The sequence below is a fragment of the Besnoitia besnoiti genome, chromosome IV (assembly GCF_002563875.1).
Source record: "Besnoitia besnoiti strain Bb-Ger1 chromosome IV, whole genome shotgun sequence".
NCBI classification, from domain to species: Eukaryota; Apicomplexa; class Conoidasida; order Eucoccidiorida; family Sarcocystidae; genus Besnoitia; species Besnoitia besnoiti.
The window spans coordinates 3320659-3339070 of record NC_042359.1 but is presented as its reverse complement, the minus strand read 5'-3'; the positions used below and the strand labels follow the sequence as shown (position 1 = coordinate 3339070).

The following is an 18412-nucleotide window of genomic DNA, read 5'->3' as shown; positions in this document are numbered from 1 at the left end:
GCGTGATCTTCCTCCTGAGAGGGCACTGTTCGTTGAGAGTTTTTCAGCGAGACGGGCGTAGAGGGAACGACCAGTTTCTTTCGCTTCCCGCGCATTTCAAGGAGGTATGATGGGCTAGTTTATCCCGGACCACGCTGTCACTGTGTGCAGCAAGCTAGCGTTTTTGAGTAGATCCAGGAGAGACTCGAACACGACTCGGTCCCGACAGTTTAACTACGCAGCACAGCACACGAGTTAACCTTGGGGTGGGTACCGGACCTCTCACCTGTCGTCCAGCGCTGCTGGCCACAGGTAAAAACCAGAAATTTCGCTTTACTGCGCCCGCCTGCTCGGCTTAATTACAGCCTCACACATTAGCGCAAGCTTACATAATTCTTCAGTGCTACCCCACTTTTCGTGTGAGAGTCGCGTTTCATAGTCGATGCACAGGGATGTGTCATTACTCCCGACGAACGAGCTGCCGTATCATACGAGACTCTCCACACTAGAAAACCAACCCTATGCCACATCCGTGCAAATGATTGGCCACACAAGACGAAGAGAAAGCACACCGAGCTCCGACACGTAGAGGAGACGATCGACAGATGACGTTTCTAAATAATGTTTACCTGTATACAAATATATATTTATATGATAGTGGAGCAGTCAAATTCGTGTTCCCATGCATGCAGGCATGAGACAGTCTACAAAAACTCATGCATAGACAAGCCGCTGTGACACACCGCTTACAGCACTATGCCATTGCCTAGCCGCAGATGCGATCAGCTCTAGACCGTAGTTGGATTCGGATCTCGAGCTGGTGAAAAACGCGCAAGCGGGTGAGGTGCACGTAAAAGGTTTAAAGCGGTTTGACTACTCGCGCAGTCTCGAGCCTCCATTTTCCAAACGAAGAAAGCAGCCCCAGAGGCAACACACCGAGACACGGCCACGCGACGATGCCACGCCCGCCTTCGTCGCGTCTCGCACGCAGGCCGCACGACGCACGAGAGGCTGCGACCGGCAAAAGTGAACGCACGAAAACGCAGGAAAGAAGGACGCCGGAGCTCACCCTGCGCGCCGCCCGTCTCCCAACGCCGAGCCTTAGCGCGTTCACATGGCTCTGCTGAGAAGCACTCAAACCCACTCTCCGCCGCGAGCGCACGCAGCCGTCCAGCGATTCCTGCAATGCCCCTGAAGAGGTCGCCTGACTTCTGTGTGACGAAAGACACTGCGAAACCTCGCGACGCTGCCAGAATCCTCCAGGCGCTTTTCTCGACACTCCCTTACGCGCGGCTCGATACGACTTCGCTTACACACTCCGAGCATCATCGAGTGCCCGCCCCTCCCCCTCCGCACCTCCTCTCGCCCGCGCGCCGCGTCTGAAACTGCTGCACGGTTCGCAGTGCACAGAACAACACGCCTGCTGAAGATACGATACAGGCACCGCGAGCCACTCGCCAGCCCACAGGTCCCTCCAGAGGTCACGCCTCCCAAACGGACGGGGCGGCCTCCTAAATGGAGAGCGCGCCCCAGCGGCCGAGGGCTGACGCTGCTGCATCCGCCTATTTGTGCGGCTTGCTCTGCTTGACGAGAGGAACGTACATAACGCCCATGAGTTTCTTGACTTTCACATTCCCCTCGACGTTCTTGGTGACCTCCACAAACGTCTGCCCCACAGAGAAGAGGTCCCGGCCCTTGTTGAAGCCGAAGCCCACCCCCGCTGCGCCTCCGCCCTGCCCTGCGCCCGCCTCGACTTCGTCCTCGAAGCGCACGTGGCCGTCGGCGTCGGTCTCGACCGGAATCACCATTTTTCCGCCGCGCCGGAGCTGCGCGAGGAGCTCCTTCGGAATCGCCGACGCCGCCGCCCCAACGTGAATCGCGTCATACGGCCCGCCCTCCGCGTAGCCCCTCCAACCATCGCCGACGCGCAGCCGAAAGCGCGGATTCTGCAGCAGCTCCGGGTACGCCGCCTTCACTTTTCTGCACTCCGACACAAAGCACACACGCCACAGCGCAGGCCCTGATAGGCGACAGACAAACGATACGCGACGCGCGCGAGGCAGAAGGCCGAAGAGGAGCGAGCCGGCGCGGAAGGCGACATGCGAGGAGAAGTGGAGAGAGAAAAAGCACTCTCTCTTGCAGAGTCGCGCAGTGGGACATGCGTAAACAAGAGACACGCGTGCAAAGCGAAGTTAACCGGGTCTGAGCGCGATGAAACCACAAAAGTGCCCTTTCCCTCTACACGACTGTGACACCACTGCAGCGGCACCAGTCAGAAGGCCATCGAATCCTCTCTCGCCTCGAGGCAAGGCTTGCGCGTCTGCGTCGCGACGCGTAGAGGACGCCCTGGGCGGCGTGTTTTTTCGTGGACGCAGAGGTCCGATGCACCATACGCCAAGCCTCTAAACACCGGCGGAGCTTCTAAGAGGAAATGCAAAGGCGTCTATCTCACAACACCCGCGTGGGGTGTCTGCCTCTGCCTTGCACGCGCACACAGCGCCAGAAGCCTTTGCGCTGGAAGCTCAATCAGGCCGCACATGCTTAGTTCTACGTGTGACGCTAGTCCTTACGCAGTCACCAAAACGCACCGAGTAGACTAAAATACAACTACGTGTACCCAAGGGAGAAGAACGAAAACGTTCACTCAAATACACGCCTCCCGTCAAGCTCCCCCATAACCAAGTCCCCAAACTCCGCTCTCTGCACAAATACTTACACGTAAATACATAAATACATATATACACATATAGATGTCTGTATACGTTTGAGCTGCGCTCCAAGGAAGCCGCAGGGAGAGCGGGAGAGGCAGCGCACGTTCATGGGGCAAGGGGGGGGAGGGGGAAAGGAGATACTCACTCTTCGGAGTACTGAACGAGCTCGGGGATGTAATCGACTCCAGCCGCGTAGCCTTCTGGCGCGCCGGCCACCACCGAGGCGCCCGCGCCTCGCACGCCGACCATGTGCGCCATGCACACCGTTAAGTAGCCTGAGCCAGAGCCTGGGAAAACGAAAAAACAGAAAAAAAAAGAAAAAAGGAAAAAAACGTCGACTGCAGGCGGACGGTGGAGGCGGCACCGCGTGGCGAGTTTGGGGGGTTCGCGGGTTGTTTTTCTATTTTTTCTTACCCACGTCGAGCGCTCGGTTTCCGGGGACGAGCTGGTCCTTGAGAGCCTCAAGCGCCGCAGCGTGCATGTGCGGCGCAGATATCGTCGCAGAGGAGATGCCGAGCGGCTGCGGCGAATCAAGGTACGGGCAGGAGCGAATAAATTTTCCGCGATCCACCTGTGAACGCACACGCACACGCGCCCGACACCTGCGGCGCATCCACGGAAGCGCCCTCTGACCACTTTTGGCGAGTGTGTTTCAGCTCCCCGCTGAAGAGGCAGCGACCTCGAGGCCTCGAAACAACCCTGAAGCCTCGGACACGCCTGCCGACTGCATACAGCATATGCTATCATCCGTCGGCATATCTGACATAGTCACGCAAGCCGGTCTCGCGTGGAGGCATGCTTACATATCAAACACGTTTCCATATTGTTCGCTAGTCTCAGCGCTCGCTGACGTAGACGCCTATAAACATATATATATATATATATTTACGTATATATCTGTAGAGATCATATGCATCTATTTACAGGCGTATAAATATTTATATAACATAAGTTTACACTTTTTTATGTACATGTACCTCCCGTAACTACTCCTGCCTATGCGATATACACGGGAAGGAGAACGTGGAGGGTGCTTCGAGAGTTGCAGTCCCTCAATGAAAGTCTCACAGCCTTCATGGTCTCGTAGACGCGGTCGCTGCGAATGACTCTGCTCCGCCGCAGGTTGTCGACGAGTTCCTCGTTGCTGGATCCTGAGCAGCGCCAAGCCATGATGACTTTCTTCTGTGTGTCCTCTGCGCTCGTCGTCGCGTTCTCCTGCCCCTGCGAAGGCTCCGTGTGCCCAAAAGAGGTCTCTGTGTCTGTGCCTTCCTCTCGTTCGGCCTGTCCTGTTTCTGCTGACGCTTCACTCTCGTCGCTCCCGGCGCCCGGCCGGATCGCTCTGGGCAATTTGATCTGCTGCGGCGCGGGCACCTCGGCGCGAGGAGAAGGACGCGTGGAGGCTTCAAGCGGAGGCGCTCCGCCAGCGGGGCTTTCCTGTGCGCTTGAGTCTGCAGGGTTCAGGGTCGCGGTGTCTGCGTTTCCACTCACGTTTTGAGCTCCGTCGGCGAAGGAGAGCGAGCGTGGGAGAGCAGCGCGTGACGCCGTGTGCAGAGAGAGCAGAGGAAGCGAAGAGAGGAAAGAAATGGGCGGCGCGGAGTGCAGTTTGGCAGGGGCGGTTAGAAGGTGACGCAGGGGAGAGGGAGAGACGAAGGCGCTCCAAAGAACTGCGCGGCGCCTTCTTGCCGGCGCAGTTGGCGCTTCGTCACCGCGCGCCGCACTTTCGTGTTGCGTGGAAGACGGAGTCGAGCGGGCAGATGGGAAAGAAGGGGAACCGGGGGTCGCAGCCTCCGCGAAGACGAAGAAAGAAGGCGAACTCGGAGACGAGACACGGCCGAGTTTGCCGCCGGGAGAAAAAAAGCGAAACCGGGCAGGAAACCGCACGGAATGACGCGGCGGAGACACACACTTTCGCGTCGCTGAGAGTTGTGCTGCGGGTGTACGTACAGCTGAAAAAATCACAGACGCGAGGAAATTCACCATGAGCGCACACGCAACCTGGCCCCGGCGACAACTGCGGAAGGGCGCTTTTGGCTGAAGGAACTTCACCGGCGCTCTTCTGCAATGCGCGACATCCGTTTTCCCTTGCGCGGGACTCCGGTAACCCTCTGATTCCACGCACGAAACGTCATCGCACACGCCAACATCGACAAGCGTTGGCATTCTGAGCCGACACAAGCATGCGCGGATTCAACTTCGCTGTCCGCGTTCCCAGTTTGACTGCGGCGAAGGCAAGACAGAACGCCCGTGCGTCGTGCGTGGGTTCAGCCCCCTCTGCACCACACGAAAAACAATGAGAACCGAAAGAGAAGCGATGGATCGTGCCTGTGAAAATTGGAGTGCAAATCGGTTTCGCAAAACCGAGAAAAAAGAAAAGCTCGGCGACCGGAAGCTCCTGCGCCGCTTTCTGTGCGCGCCCGCTAACAGAAAGCGTAGCCGCGAGCGCATGCCAAACGCCAAAACGCGAAGCTAGCAGATTCAAAGTCTCCGCGTCGCTGGAATCTGTGTCTCTACTTCTGACAGGGAAGATTTTTGGTCTCTGCACCGCACCGCTAGCGAATCTACGCGACTGCGTCAAAACCTTAACACACCACGAAACCACGAAATCGAGCGGTGTCTCGTCTCTCGCGCTGCCTGTTCACTTAGCGTAGTTCAACAGTCTCTCTCAGATTCTGGCAAACGCACATCGAGGGGGATTATCGATTCTGTGCACACTTTGCTTCCGCACGAAAGAAAGGACCTTCTCCTGTCCCATGCGACTCTGAGTGTTTTTGATTAAAAAAAAAACGGATCATGGAGAAATCACAGGAGTTTGCACCTCGGACCTTCACCTGGTGCTTCGCAGAGCGCTGTGTGCAAACGCGCATTTGACACACTCCTCGCGAGACTTCTGTCTATCTCCCTCTCTGCCTCTATCTATGCTGCCAAACAGAATGTGAGAAAGGAATCTTGAAGGCCGCGGCTCACCAACGGCCTTCTCCTAGCGTCGTTTCGTGCGCCCGGTTGGGTAGGTACATGGTGATGATGTCGGGTGCTTTTCCAACAGAGCCATAGCAAGCGATACAGCTCAAGAATCCCCCTGGCAGCATTGGTATAAAGAACATACATGATCATATACATATATATATGTGTCCTTTTGGGCGGCCAGCGAACTTTCACGAGCGGGCTCCTTTCTCATGAATAGCGTTGCGCCTGTGTCTCGGATTTTTAAAAAGGCTGGCGATGGCAGCACGCAACAGGAAGCCTGCTGCCCAGCCTGACGATAGCAAATGTGTTTTCGTGTTGAAACGAGAGCTCTGCAGGCGGATATGTCTCCTGTCCCACGCTGAGGAGAGGACGGCTTGGGAGGTGTGTTGCCAGAAGGGGAAGACAAGCAGCATGCGATACAGAGGCAGACCGAAGAACCAGAGACGCTGTAGGAGCGACGCCAGGAACACAGAAGTGTCGCCCCCGCGAGGAACCTCGCGAAGTCGCTGCCGCGATACCCACCAGAAAAATCATCAAAAAACGAAATACGCCTCCCTAGAAGCGTCGAGCTGCTGTAGCCAGAAATAAAATAGGCGTTCAGCCGGGAAGACAGGCGACCGAGACAGTGAAGGAACCTGATAATCCAAGAGACTGGAAAAAGACGGGAAGCGGTGATTCGCACGTCGAACCGTACCAAGAAGCAGAGAGTGAAATAGGAACCTGAGATGGAACTTCGCGCGCACGCACGGACTGTGAACCTCTTTCGGTCTCACCGGACATGCATCCTGCGAAACTCGAGCCCGCTGCTCGTGGAAGAAATTCAGATATACGCATGTATATAGCGACGACGCAAATACATACGTGACCACATATAGAGTCTTTGAAATACAAATCAAGTAAACGGAAACTCGATCCACTTCTAAGGCGCATGCTAAGGCGCATGCGCGTGGCAATCCTCGAACTGGCGGACGTGAGGCACTCCCAGGTGTACGTACACCGCGAGACGCAACTCCACACAAGGCAAAACGAACAAGAGAAGACGACGCACGCCACAGCTCACGTCCTCCGAGGTTGGTGCGCGCCTCGCGCTCTGTTTGGCTTTCTTCCTTTTGTCTCAGTCTGACTCTTCGGCATCTTCGACGGCAGATGACGCGAGGGACGCGAGGAGGCCCTTGGGGACGCGCTTGAGAGCCCGTTCCTTTTCGTCCTTCGCCAGGCGAGCCTCTGACGGTCGCAAGCAGACAACGCAGGAACGAGCAGAGAATGAGCGACAGACGGGCCTGCGATGAAGCTAGCAGGCGCCGGTGGCGTGGAGCAGACTGCGCGCAGGGGGGCGGCGAGCTCGCTTCCCCAACTACATGCATCCGCACCTACAGATCGCTGCACCTGCCTGCGCCTCGCGGCACCCGCGGAAGTTGAGCGCGGCGTTTTCTCTACGCGCCGCTACCGAGAGACCCACTATGCAGCTCACACAGAGAGACGCTAAACGTGCCGTGCCGCACACCGTTCGCCCCAGAGGCGCGTGCCCAGCTCCAATCGAACTCGCGCTCTGTGTAGACTGTCTGGTGCGCTGTCGTCGCCGCTCACCGGTTTCTTCTCTGTCGCGCTGGATCTGCTGCTCGGCGCAGATCTTCTTTTTCATCTTTATCCTCGCACTCGCGTCGTGTTCTTCGCCCAGGCGCGTCGCAGCGAGGACCTGCGCGGACAGCGATCGCTTCCCCGCGGCCTCGCCGTCCGCCGCCGCCTCCTCGTCTCCGCCCAACTGACCCAGGAGCCGCTGGAGCAGCGCGCCAGGCGCAGGCCCTACAGTGTCCGCAGAGGCAAGCGCCCACGCCGCCTCACGCTCGCGCTTCTTCTCGCGCCGCGCCGCCGCCTTGCAAAAGAGTCCCGCCACGTCCGACGAGGCCGGTGCCTGAAGACAAGCCGCGCGAAACGCGAACAAAAACAAATGACACGCGAAGGCGCTGAGAGGCTCCGAGCGCCGCCGGAGCGACCGCACAAGGTGGTGAACATACAGTTGAAACGAGGGCAGGGGGTGAACGCTGCAGATACATCCGAACGGGTTATAGACGATGTCACACAACGGATAAGACTGAGCTGACTCGCGAGATGCGAGGGCACCTGAAGGGCACAGATCTACAGAGGAATCCATCTACACAGATACATATATATTTATATTTATATATAGATTGACGGTAGAGTCAGAGATGAAGTCTGTGACGGACATACCTCCATTTCTTCGCCGCGTTCTTCTTCTTCAGCCGCCTGGCGCTTGGCAGTCTCGAGTTGCAGGAGTCGCTGCAGTTTCCGCTGTTTCGTCTGCTCTTCTTCCTCTTGCTCGGGGCAGCCTGACTCGACGATCACGTGCGGTGTAGCTACACCCGCGACCGCGCCGGCAGGGACGCGCACAGTCTCCAGTTGGAAGCGCGCGTTGAGCAGTATCAGAGAACTCTCCTCGTCGGTGTCGCCTGGCGACGCAAGAGACGCCGAAGAGGGCGAAGGCAGAAAACATCCTGCGAGAATCGACTGCCCCAAGCTGCTTCGCTCCTGCTGCCAGACGCAGTGTACGAACACCCCGGAGCCCGCCGCGCCGTCCGCGTCCTCGCCGTCGCTCGCTGCCGCGAACGCGCCGCAGTCCTGAAGGGGCGCGACCAGCGGAAGGAGCGGCAGCTGGTCTTCCTCGCCCTCGGCGTGAGCTTCTTTCGCGTTTTTCTTTTTGTTTTTCTTGGACATTTGAGTCCCACTTCTCGGCGCGTCCGCAGGAGGGAGGTGCGACAGCGAGAAAATGCACAACTCGTGCGACGGCGCGAGGGCGGACGCCGGGCGCGCGCAGGACTCGCCTTCTCCGCTTCCTTCCCGCCCGTTCGGGCCTTCCGCGCCTTCCGCAGTTGAGAGCTTCGCCAGGGCAATGGCGAAGCGCGCGCCGCCCGCGGGCTCGACGAAGAGAAAGTCCACCACGCCGCCTGTAAAGACAAAAAGAGACGCACGCTGCGCGTCCCAGGAATAGCTCTTGTCATCCTTCCCAGCGTCTTGCGCAGCGCCCAAACGCGCGCCGCGAGGACGCGCGTGCGACAGGGCAACTGCGCGGAGCGACTCGCGCGTCACCTATCACATTCGAACGATAGCTACCCAAGGAGGCCCGAGCTCGATGGAGCGGCGGGCGCGCAGCCAGCAATTATGGAGAGACGAGAGACAGTCGCGGCCTAAACTCGCCGCTCCGTGGCTTCACTGGTGTGCGCAGGTCCCTCTGCATGCGGCTTACAGTCGAAGGACTTGGCCCAAGTGATGTTAAGCGTGAGAAGATCGTAAAGGACGATGCACGAGGTCATCCCAGCGACGAGGAAAAGCCCGTAGGGCGACTCGAGGAGCCCGAGTTTGTTGCAGACTTGGCGCGCGTCGGCGTCGCCGCCGCTCTCCTCCACAGCCTCCGCGCCTCCTGCGCACGCGCCGGCGATGGCGCGCAGCGTGGAGGCGGGAGGCACGCGGAGCGAATGCGAGAGAGAGAACGACGCGGGGTTCCACAGCGTGATCAGCGAGCCGCCGTGGGCGATGGCGAGAAGCGACGCGTCCAGCGAGAGCGAGCAGGCAAGCGGCGCCAGGCCGCGGTATGCCCCCTCCAAGACGCACGCGAAAAACGATGCACTCGAAGACGCTTCCGCCCTGGATCCACGCTTCGCCGCACCAGGCGGCGCCACCTCGCGCCACGCCTTGAAGTACGTGTCCTTCGACAACGTGAAGAAAAACCGCGGCTCCTGAAGGGGAAAGGAATGCACACCGACAGAAAGCGCCTGCGCACCGCTCGCGACTCTCCTCTGAACCCCACCAGCGGAGAAGCCGATCTCGCCTAGGCGCGACAGGCGCGACAGCGAGGGAAAACGCGTACTCAGACGACTAGTCTGATCAGACGCACCGTCCTTGCAGTGACCGTCTCTGAGACGGCATGAAGCGAAATCCTAAACCGTAAGCTAGAAAGCATGTCGCGCTGTCACTACGTTCCAGCGATCCCACAGGCGCGCCACGCTCGATGCCAGGGGAGGCGGCGGTGCGTCGCTTACTCGGGTGTGAGGCTGCAGCGCAGTGACTTCGTTCACGTGGAACGCGTCGACGCGGGTTTTGGCGACGAATTTGCCCTCTTCTCTGCACTTCCCGTCTTTCTCCTCGTCGCCCTCAAAGACCCAAAAGGTGATGCTGTGGTACTTGCCGTCGGGCACCGCCGCGTCTTCGATGCGCGCCGGGCAGGCCCCTGGGGCCCGCGGGGCCGCCGCGCCGCGACCGCGTTGGGCGCCGCGGAGGGATACGACGTCGCCGACGGCGGTCGGCGAGTCGCGGCTCTCGACGACGGCCAGGCAGCTGCAGCAGACGTCTGCGGCAGCCAGGCAGACTTTCCAGCGCGAGGCGGAGAACGCGTCGTCGATTCGAGAGGTGTACATACGCTGCGGGCGAATCGGCAGGTGGAAGACGTGTTTGTCGCTCTCGCAGTCGTAGATCTGAAGCCGCGAGGCCTTGGCGCTGAAGAGAAGCAAACTGCGGCTGTCGAGCGCCGCGCCCTGCGCGCCCTCCGCTCGAGGCTTGCCGCCGCCGCGGGCGTTGCTGGACTCGGCACCGCGCAGGAAGCTCGGTGTCGCCAGGCGGCGGTCGCGCGCGAAGCCAAGCGCGCGCACCGGCGAGAGCGGAAGCAGCGGGGAGAGGAAGACGCCGCGCGGCGACGTGGAGGAAACTCGCGCGGACGCCTGCCACAGCCGGAAGAGCCTCGACGGCGAGAGCGCGGACTTGTCCTGCGCGGCCGCGACGCCTCGTCCGCACGCGCTGCAGGCGCCCTTCGCGTGTTGCCGCGCCTCTGCGTCGCTGCCCTCGGTTTCCCTCTCGCTCTCATCTGCGTCGTCCTCCGGCGCCTCGGCGTCACGCTCGGCCGCTGGCGTCTCGGAGTTTTTCGCCTTGTCGGTGCTCGCCTTCTTCGCGGCGCCTTGACAGGCGGCGCAGAGCCCCGCGGACACCGCGGCTTCGAAGCCCAGCGCAGCAAAGCATGTGGAGTCGCCTCCGGCGGCCTGCGCGTGCGAGAAGGCTGGCAGGGGGATGTCGAGGCCCTGGATGACCCGCGAGACTTGGAAGTGGACGAGGTCAATCAGTTTGAGCGAGTTGTCTGCGCAGCTCACGGCGACGCGCTCGTCGTCACGGCTTCCGCGGGGGTCTGCGCCGTCGGCTGCGCGCGCCTGCGCGGCGATGTGCAGAACCGGCGCGCCGAGGCGCGGTAGGAACTGCTTCTGAAACGCCTGGCGGACGTGCCACAAGACGAGGACGCCCTCCTCGCCTCCCGAGAGAAGCACCACGCCGTCCGCGGAGAATGCGAGGGAAGTCACCGCGTGCGCATGCCAATGCAGAATCAGCGGCGACAGCGAGGAGGGCGAAGACGCAGCGGCCGTCCGCTTGCTCGCTGCCGCCGCGCCCGCAGAGGCGGGCTGCAGCGCCGACGAGAGATGCAGCGGCGCGGGGAGACGCCGCGAGGCGGGGGAGAGGGGCTCCGCCGCGTCCTCCTGTGCCGCGACCTCGAGGCCCGCGGAAAGGAAGGCCGCGACGTCGTTCAGACAGTAAAAGATGAGTATCCGCCCGATGCGGTCGCCGGCGACCACGAAGTCGTCGGTCGGGTGCACAGACACCTGGACGAGCCGGTCGACGTGCCGCAGCAGCAGCAGGCGGCCGAGTTCGCGCGAGAACACCAACAGCCGCTTTCCCGAAGCCACGACGACGAAGTTGCCGCTTGCGCTCGCGCAGAAGGCCGTCGGCGGATGCGAAATCGAAAAAAGGAACGCAGGCATCAGGGCGAACTTCGGCGCCGCCTCCGCGCGCGCAGGCGCCAGCCGCGCCTTAGCCGGCGGCGCCAGCAGCGCGCCGAGCGGCAGTGTATAAACAGCGTAGACCGGCGCCGCGCGCGCTTCGCCCTGAACAAGCAGCACCACCTCGCGCGTGCCTGGTGCGTAGGCGGCAGCCAAAATCGGCACGCCGACCTCCAGCTCGTGCAGCAGGTAACCCGAGGCCATGGACATCAGCGGTTGAGAAGGCGCCTCCCAGAGGCACAGCGAACCGTCGAGCGACGCGGAGAGCGCCAGCGACGCGGGCAGATGCGGTGACGCGCCCAGCGGCAGCGCCACAACCGATGTAATCTGAAAAGAAATGAGAGAGAAAGATGTATCACTACTGCAGAGCGAGCCGAGGCAAGGCACTCATCACGTGCGAAGGCGAGCGGCCATCGTGTCTCGGCCGGATGTTCGGGTTCCAGCTCGAGTCGCGCGATCGAAAGTCCCGCGAGGTGGAGAGGACGGCGAATCACGCCGAAAGACTGCCGATACATACACAGACGCAAGATGAATGCGTGTATACAACCGCATGCGTCGGTATGAGCACAGTGGAGCCCACGCACAGACGGGGATTCCGACGTTCAGGGGCTTTCCGCGCGTTACCCTTTCAGCCTGCTTCGCTTACTGTGTCTGTGTGGGCGTGGGTGACGTAGAGCAGCCTTCCGGTTTCTGCAGAGAAGAAGCAGAGCTCGCGTTTTCTCAGCGGGCCGGCAGTCGCCTCGCAGCCGAAGGCCTCCCCGCGAGGCGCGCAGAGAACTTTTCCTCCGCAGAGGAAGACTGCGGCACGGTGGACGAGGCTGCCGCCGCCGAGCTTCCACGCACAGGCTTGGTTCGGGGGTCTTTGAGGAAGCGAGAGGGCGGCGCCTGGCGCGAGGCCGTCGCCAGCTGTCTTCTTCCGCTTGGACGCTCCAGCGAGCGACGAAGGCGCGGAGACCGGCGAGCCAGGAGACGAGGAGCGCGGCGAGGCGGCGGCCGCGGCGGTCGCGGAAGTCGCGGAGGGCCGCTTTCCACCGGGGTGACGCGGCGGCTTTTCGCTTTTCTCTGCCTCCACGTGATCTATGTCGCAAGCTTCGCCGCCCTCCTGCTCTCCGCGGCTTCGCCGCTTCTTTCGCTTCTTGTCCCGAATCGACACGCCAAGATCTGCAGACTCCGCAGCTGCTCCTTGCTGAACGTCGACGCCGTTCATCTCTGAGTCGACGAACGCTTCTTCGCCGACGCTGTCCACTGCCGAGCCCGGCGCTTCCTCCACGCTCTTCCGGATCTTCTTCTTCATGGTGAAAGCCGCGACTTCAACCGAAAGGCTAGGCACGCCTCGACAAGGAAGCAGATGAGTTCAGCGCGCGAGAAATGAAGAGCAGAAAGGCGCGGGCGCGCTGCGCATGGGCGAGAGACTGGCTCCACTAGACGCAGCAGGGAGACTGCGCAGCTGAAGAGAGGAGTCGAGACGAAAAATCGGAGACGTGTGGAGACCAGGAAGGTTTCTCCCGGTGTTGGTCGCCGGTTGTGCAATCGAGGTCCGATTGGCTCTGAGCATCGAGCAGCGTATGGGGAATTTTTTGCAGCACAGCGCCGCGGCTCTGCCTCTCGCTCCGTCGTCTGCTCTGATTCCGTTAGAGAAGAAGTCTTTCTTCTTCTTAGCACAAGAAACAACAGCGCGTTATCGTATTTTCTCGCTCTTCATTCAGACTGTGGGGCCAAAGCGGCGAAGGAGCGCGAGAGTTCCCCCGGTCGGGCGCTAGGGTGTACGTACACCTGAGCCTCGGCCGTCCGCGACCGTTGGAGATTTCTCGCGTTTCGCTTGGGCGCCAGACACGCGATTCAACTTGATTTCGCGAACTGGCGAAGGGCGGGCTCTCTTTTTTTCGCGTCAAGGCCAACAGCGAGTGAGGCTGGAGAGTCATCGCTCCGCATGTCGCGCGAAAGGTCGCAGCGCTGTTTCGCATGCGCCTGTCTGTTTCCTGTCCGCGAAAATCGCGGCGCACGGGCACCGGGTTTTCGCGGAGACCCCCCCCCCCACCGGGGGCAGTTGCCCTTTGGGTCCTTGACTGACCGCTGAAGACAGATAGCGGCCTGTGAGTCACTTCAGTCGTGTTTTTTGCGAATTTCGCCTCCGCCTTCGCAGGAAAAGCGCTTTCTCTCCAGCCCCCGCCCAAGAACCCGACGAACGGCAAGGAGCGGCAGGATTTTCGGCAGGCGCGCGTGTGCGCCGCGTGATCACGCCGATCTCCCGGTTCCGCTGCAGCCTGCGCGAGAGTATCGAGACGGCGGAGACAGGATATCGACCCTCTTTTCCGCGCAATTCTCTCTGCCGCAAGCCCCCCCACAGGCTGTTTTGCCCTTGCGTTTCATGTCGTTCTCGCGCTCGTCTGCCTGCACTCCCGCGCAGGAATCCGCCGGGGTCGGTTTTCCATCTGGCGCCGTAGACAGGCGTGCGCCGTCGCGAAAGCCGCCGAGGCCACGTCGCACTGCCCCGTTTCGCGCTTCAGCGCCTCCAGTCTCTGTCTGGTTTTCCCTTTGGACAGCCTGGCTGGCGAAGCCTGTTTCTCTGTCGCTTTGAGCAGAAACCCGCCGCGTCGTTGTCGGCGGTGTCAGGCGTCTTGGGTCTTGGCCCGTCGCTGCGTCTTGTTCCGGTCTTCCGCGCTCGGTCTGTCGCGCCGCCCCGCTCGGCTTTTTAGGAAGCGAAGTCGTCCCTTCACTCTGCAGGTCTTCTGTATGCTTCTCGCGCTGCGGACTCGGTGCCGTGTCTATCTCTCTCCGCCTCTTCTGCTGTTGCTCTTTCTCTCTCGTGTCGTTGATGGTGAAAGTTAGTTCCCCAACCCCCAGCTTCTCTGCACTCTTCTTCTCGCGGCTCTTCTCCCCGTTCGATCGGTTCGCATTTGTGCGCGACATCGGGCAGGGAACGATGAACGCCAGGCGAGACGTTGCAGAGGTAGTCGACTCGCTCTCAGATCCCTTGCCAAACGCGGACGCGCGACAGGCCCCTCCAGGCACCCAGACCGAAGAGAAGAGAACCGCTGCGCCAGACGCCGAAGAGCAGCGGAAGGGAAAAGTGAAGGCCGTGCAGGAAAAGGACTCACACGTCGTGAAGAGGGAGGAGGCGAACACCGAGGAGGAAGCGACGGAGGAAACAAAAGAGGGAGAAAAGCACGAGAAGAAGAAGGAAAAGAAGAGCGGCGAGAAGGAAGACAAAGCAGCAAAGAGAGAGCTGTCTGCCTCGAAGAACGAGAAGATGGGGGCCGACGACAAGAGTGGCAAGGAGACTGAGAAGCGCGTGCTTGAGTCGGGCGCGCACCCGGCGGACGCGCTCGCGGGTCCAAAGTCGGATTTCCGCAGCTCTCCAAAGGTGTCTGGCAGAAAGGAGAAGAAGCGAGGCGACTCCAGCGTCCAGGCTTCGCCGGCACTTGGCCCCAGAGAGAGAAAGAGAGGCGACGGAAGCGTCCTCTCCACCCCTACGCTCGGTCCCCGCGAGCGGAAGGGCGACGGCAGTCTTCTCTCCACGCCCGTGCTGGGTCCGCGGACGCCCGCGAGGAAGGAACGCAAGAAGCTGCTGCAGCCCAGACCGACACATGGAGTAAGTCTCTCTTCTCGACACACAGGCGGCCTTCCCCACGTGTCTGTCTTTCCTTTTCTCTCAGCTTGCTCTCCTGTGCGCAGCGTGCGGTGCCTCTCTCTCCGGCTGACGCCAGTTGGAAGGAAACGGGCCTTTTCATCTTCGCTGCCCCGACCTCGCTCGCTCCACCATACGACCCTCCAGTGTCGTGTGTTTTGTTTTCTTGCGCAGCAAATTCGCGTGAAGAAGGCAGACGTGCCTTCGAATGAGCACGCGCTGGAGACATATTGGCGCTTCTGGTTCTACGACCGCAAGCAAGGCCCAGTCGACCCCCACAGGGACTTGTCCCTCGCCGGCTTCCCCGAGTCCACGCGCGTCTACGCCTCGCGCCTGCGTGCCTTCGACTGCTTCTTCACCATCGAGGGATTCTACAGGTGCGCCGCGCGGCGAGACTCGGATGCGTCTTGTGCAAATTACTGCGTTTCGTGTTTTGCACTTTCTGGCGTGGGAGCCGCCGCGCTGGAGCCCGAGTCGGTCGTCGCGCGGGAGTGGGGGAACGCACGCGCTCGGTATCTTCTATATTCTCTAGTATAATTTTTCCCTATTGCGTGGCAAGTGTGTCTCTGCAGATACTGGCGCTGCTTCACGCGCGCGTCGGACCTGCCTGGCGAGTGGCTGCTTCAGCTCTTCCGCAAAGGCTGCTGGCCTCTTTGGGAGGTAAGCGAGGAGACTCTCCGCGCAGGCGCATGCGCGTCCTCGTCGTCTGCGTTTGACACCCGCGGGCAGTTGCTGCGGTGCGCCGCGTGCGCGTGAGTCGAGCTCAAGCCGCACAGAAACTTGGCTTGTGTGAGTAGAGGAGTAGAGGCGCGCGTCAACGAGACAGACAGGAGAGGGAATTTCTTATTCGGGGCGGCACGTTTTCTGGCGGTGTGTGTTTTTTCTTTGCTCTGCACAGTGCTTCCCGACAGGCGGCTGCTGGGAGTTGCGCGTGAAGAAGGCCGGACAAGCCGCGCGCACAGTCGAAAGCGTTTGGGAGACGCTGGTAGGTCAAGGCCGTCCGCCGGCTCGCGTTTTTTTATGGTTCAATGATATACACATACACGTATTTTACTCATGGTTTCCTACATGCGCAGATCAACACGCGTGGACGTGTCGCTAGGCGTGTGAAGAGGCGCCCATCAGGCCACGTCGCATGTCAGTCCGCACGAATGTGCGGCGCGGCGGGACGCACGCCTCAAGGTCAGAGAGATGCCTAGTCGTATCGTTTGGAAGGAGTCTACGCTTGTTTGCTTAGGCAAAACATTGATTGACTACATGTTTGAGGCGCGAGGATAGAGAGAGCGGCTGAGCATGTGCGTCGCTCAATTGTGGGGTTGCGCTTGGGCCCTGTCCCCCGGCAGGCTGGAGGGTTGATCACCGCAGAGGGACTCTCGCGGCACTGTCTGGCTTCGCGGCCGATACCTTTGACCGACTTCAAGTTTTCGTGTGTGTCTGCGGTTTCTCAGGTGCTCGCCTGCATCGGTGAGGCCTTCGAAATGCCTGAGGTCGTCGGCGTCGTCCTCCAATCGAAGCTGAAGGAGTTCGTGGTCTCCCTCTGGACTGAAGGCGGTCACAACCCCGAGGCCCAGCGACGCGTCGGGTGCGTACTCGAATTGCTTCCTGACTTCTCCGTTATATTAGATGTATTTGTATTTGTGTGTTTTTTGTATTTTTAAATGTTTTTTGGGAGTATGTACATATGTGGGTCTGTAGGCGCACTTTCTCCAGCCCAGAAGAGAACTGCGCTACATCTCCAGACTTCGTATATGCCGTTTAGTGCAGTTGCACAAACGCGTTGTGTCTGCGCGCTCTGCAGGGCAGCACGCGTTTTTCTCGCTTGCGTTTGGCGGCTGGTGTCTGCAGCGACAAGTTGGCGCAGCTGTGCGCATCCAAGGGGAACGTCGCCTTCCAGTACAAGGACTTCCAGACTGTCCTCAGAGTAAGTTTCAACTTTTTGTTTCCGTGGAAGCCCTTACTGGGGTCTTCACGGTCTCTCGTGATCTGCGTTTGTCGTCTAATTTTGTCTGAAAGGAGACAAAATTCTTCTATTTTTAGTTGAATTTTTTTCGAAATTGCTCTCCATGTCTCAGTGGTCTAAACAAATATTAAAAGAATTGGTGGTTTCACCTTTTCGCAACGCAACGCGAAGTCTAGTTCTCTCTCTGTGTCGAGTTTTCCTCGCAGAACTGCGACGGCAAGGCGTCGCCGAATCTGCGTCCGGCGAGCGCGGTGACTTCTCCGCTGCTGTTTGCTCTCGCGTCGCCGTCGCTGTCCTTCGCGCGCCTGCCTGCGGGCTCCTCCTTCCCCGCAGCGCTTTCCACGCCTTCGCCTTCCGCGTTCTCGCTGACGGCGTCGGTGGCCTCCACCGTGCCGGCGGCCTGCGCGAGCAAGAAGGAAAAGGAGAAGGAACCCAAGCACGACCAGAAGAAGGGAGCGAAGGCCGAGAAGAAAGACGCAAAGTGCGACAAAGCGGACGCGAAGACTGAGAAGGCGGACGCGAAGGCGGAGAAGGTCGATGCCAAGAGTGAGAAGGCCGACGGTAAGGCGGAGGACGCCGCGGAAGACAAGAAGACAGAGGAGAAGGAGAAGTAGAGCGCTTGGCGCCGAACTCGAGAAGCAGGAATTCGTGCGCCGGTCGAGGAATAGACTTGGCGCAGTACAAGATGCCTGGAGGGATTTGTAGGGGGATTCGCTGCCGCCGCGAGGCGGGAAGCAAAGAGAGTAGAGGGCGTAGGAGCGGAGGCTTGTTGGGTTCGTGAGGATTGGTGTATTATAATCACTGACATGCGTAATCAATACTTCAAACTGTGCTTTGTATTCAATCTGGCTATGTTTGGGTCTGCGGTGTGCACACACTCCACGCAGCACCTACGCCGCCTTCCGGCACAAATTTGCACGCAGACGCGACAAATTGACAAAGTTATTTTTTTGTGTGAGAGTGTGTGTATCTGCATGCCTCGATGTGGTGTATGCGCGCTTGTCGGCTGTCGGGTTTTATTTTTGGTCGAAAGGTTGGTGACGCTTCGGCAGGTTGTTGGTGGCCGCGAGAGGGCGTCGCTCTGCATGCATGGGGTGAGAAGACCTCTTCCGCGCTGCGTTCCCTGCGGCTCCACGTATGGCTGCGTCGGAGCGTCTCCAAACGGTTTTTAGAGGCCTGTGTCGCGCGTGTCATGCTGCCGAGCGTCCAGCGCCGCAAGCATCGCGGGCGCACAGCCTCTTTTTCCATCATCAAAGGGTGAATCGAATGCGATGCAGGGAGCTGCGCGTGTGTCCTGGTGACGGCTCTGTGCATCGCATCCGCCGCCCTAGCGGCCAAA

General features: G+C 60.2%; 3 protein-coding genes across 3 annotated transcripts; 1 reads left to right on the top strand and 2 right to left on the bottom strand.

Moving 5' to 3' along the window:
* Nucleotides 1–1541: 1541 nt before the first annotated feature.
* On the bottom strand, nucleotides 1542–4850 carry BESB_055870 (L-isoaspartyl protein carboxyl methyltransferase family protein; the record flags this gene model as incomplete). The annotated part of the gene is made up of 4 exons (XM_029364022.1): nucleotides 1542–1959; nucleotides 2836–2977; nucleotides 3105–3261; nucleotides 3759–4850. The coding sequence occupies 4 exons, from the start codon at nucleotides 4848–4850 to the stop codon at nucleotides 1542–1544; spliced, it is 1809 nt and encodes a 602-aa protein (XP_029219945.1).
* Nucleotides 4851–6768: 1918 nt separating this feature from the next.
* Nucleotides 6769–12779, bottom strand: BESB_055860 (WD domain, G-beta repeat-containing protein; the record flags this gene model as incomplete). The annotated part of the gene is made up of 6 exons (XM_029364021.1): nucleotides 6769–6878; nucleotides 7242–7566; nucleotides 7884–8617; nucleotides 8917–9406; nucleotides 9710–11812; nucleotides 12132–12779. 6 exons carry the CDS (start codon nucleotides 12777–12779, stop codon nucleotides 6769–6771), a joined length of 4410 nt encoding a protein of 1469 aa, XP_029219944.1.
* Nucleotides 12780–14300: 1521 nt separating this feature from the next.
* On the top strand, nucleotides 14301–17687 carry BESB_055850 (putative eukaryotic initiation factor-4E; the record flags this gene model as incomplete). The annotated part of the gene is made up of 7 exons (XM_029364020.1): nucleotides 14301–15077; nucleotides 15288–15490; nucleotides 15686–15773; nucleotides 16012–16098; nucleotides 16562–16695; nucleotides 16959–17034; nucleotides 17280–17687. The coding sequence occupies 7 exons, from the start codon at nucleotides 14301–14303 to the stop codon at nucleotides 17685–17687; spliced, it is 1773 nt and encodes a 590-aa protein (XP_029219943.1).
* Nucleotides 17688–18412: the final 725 nt, after the last annotated feature.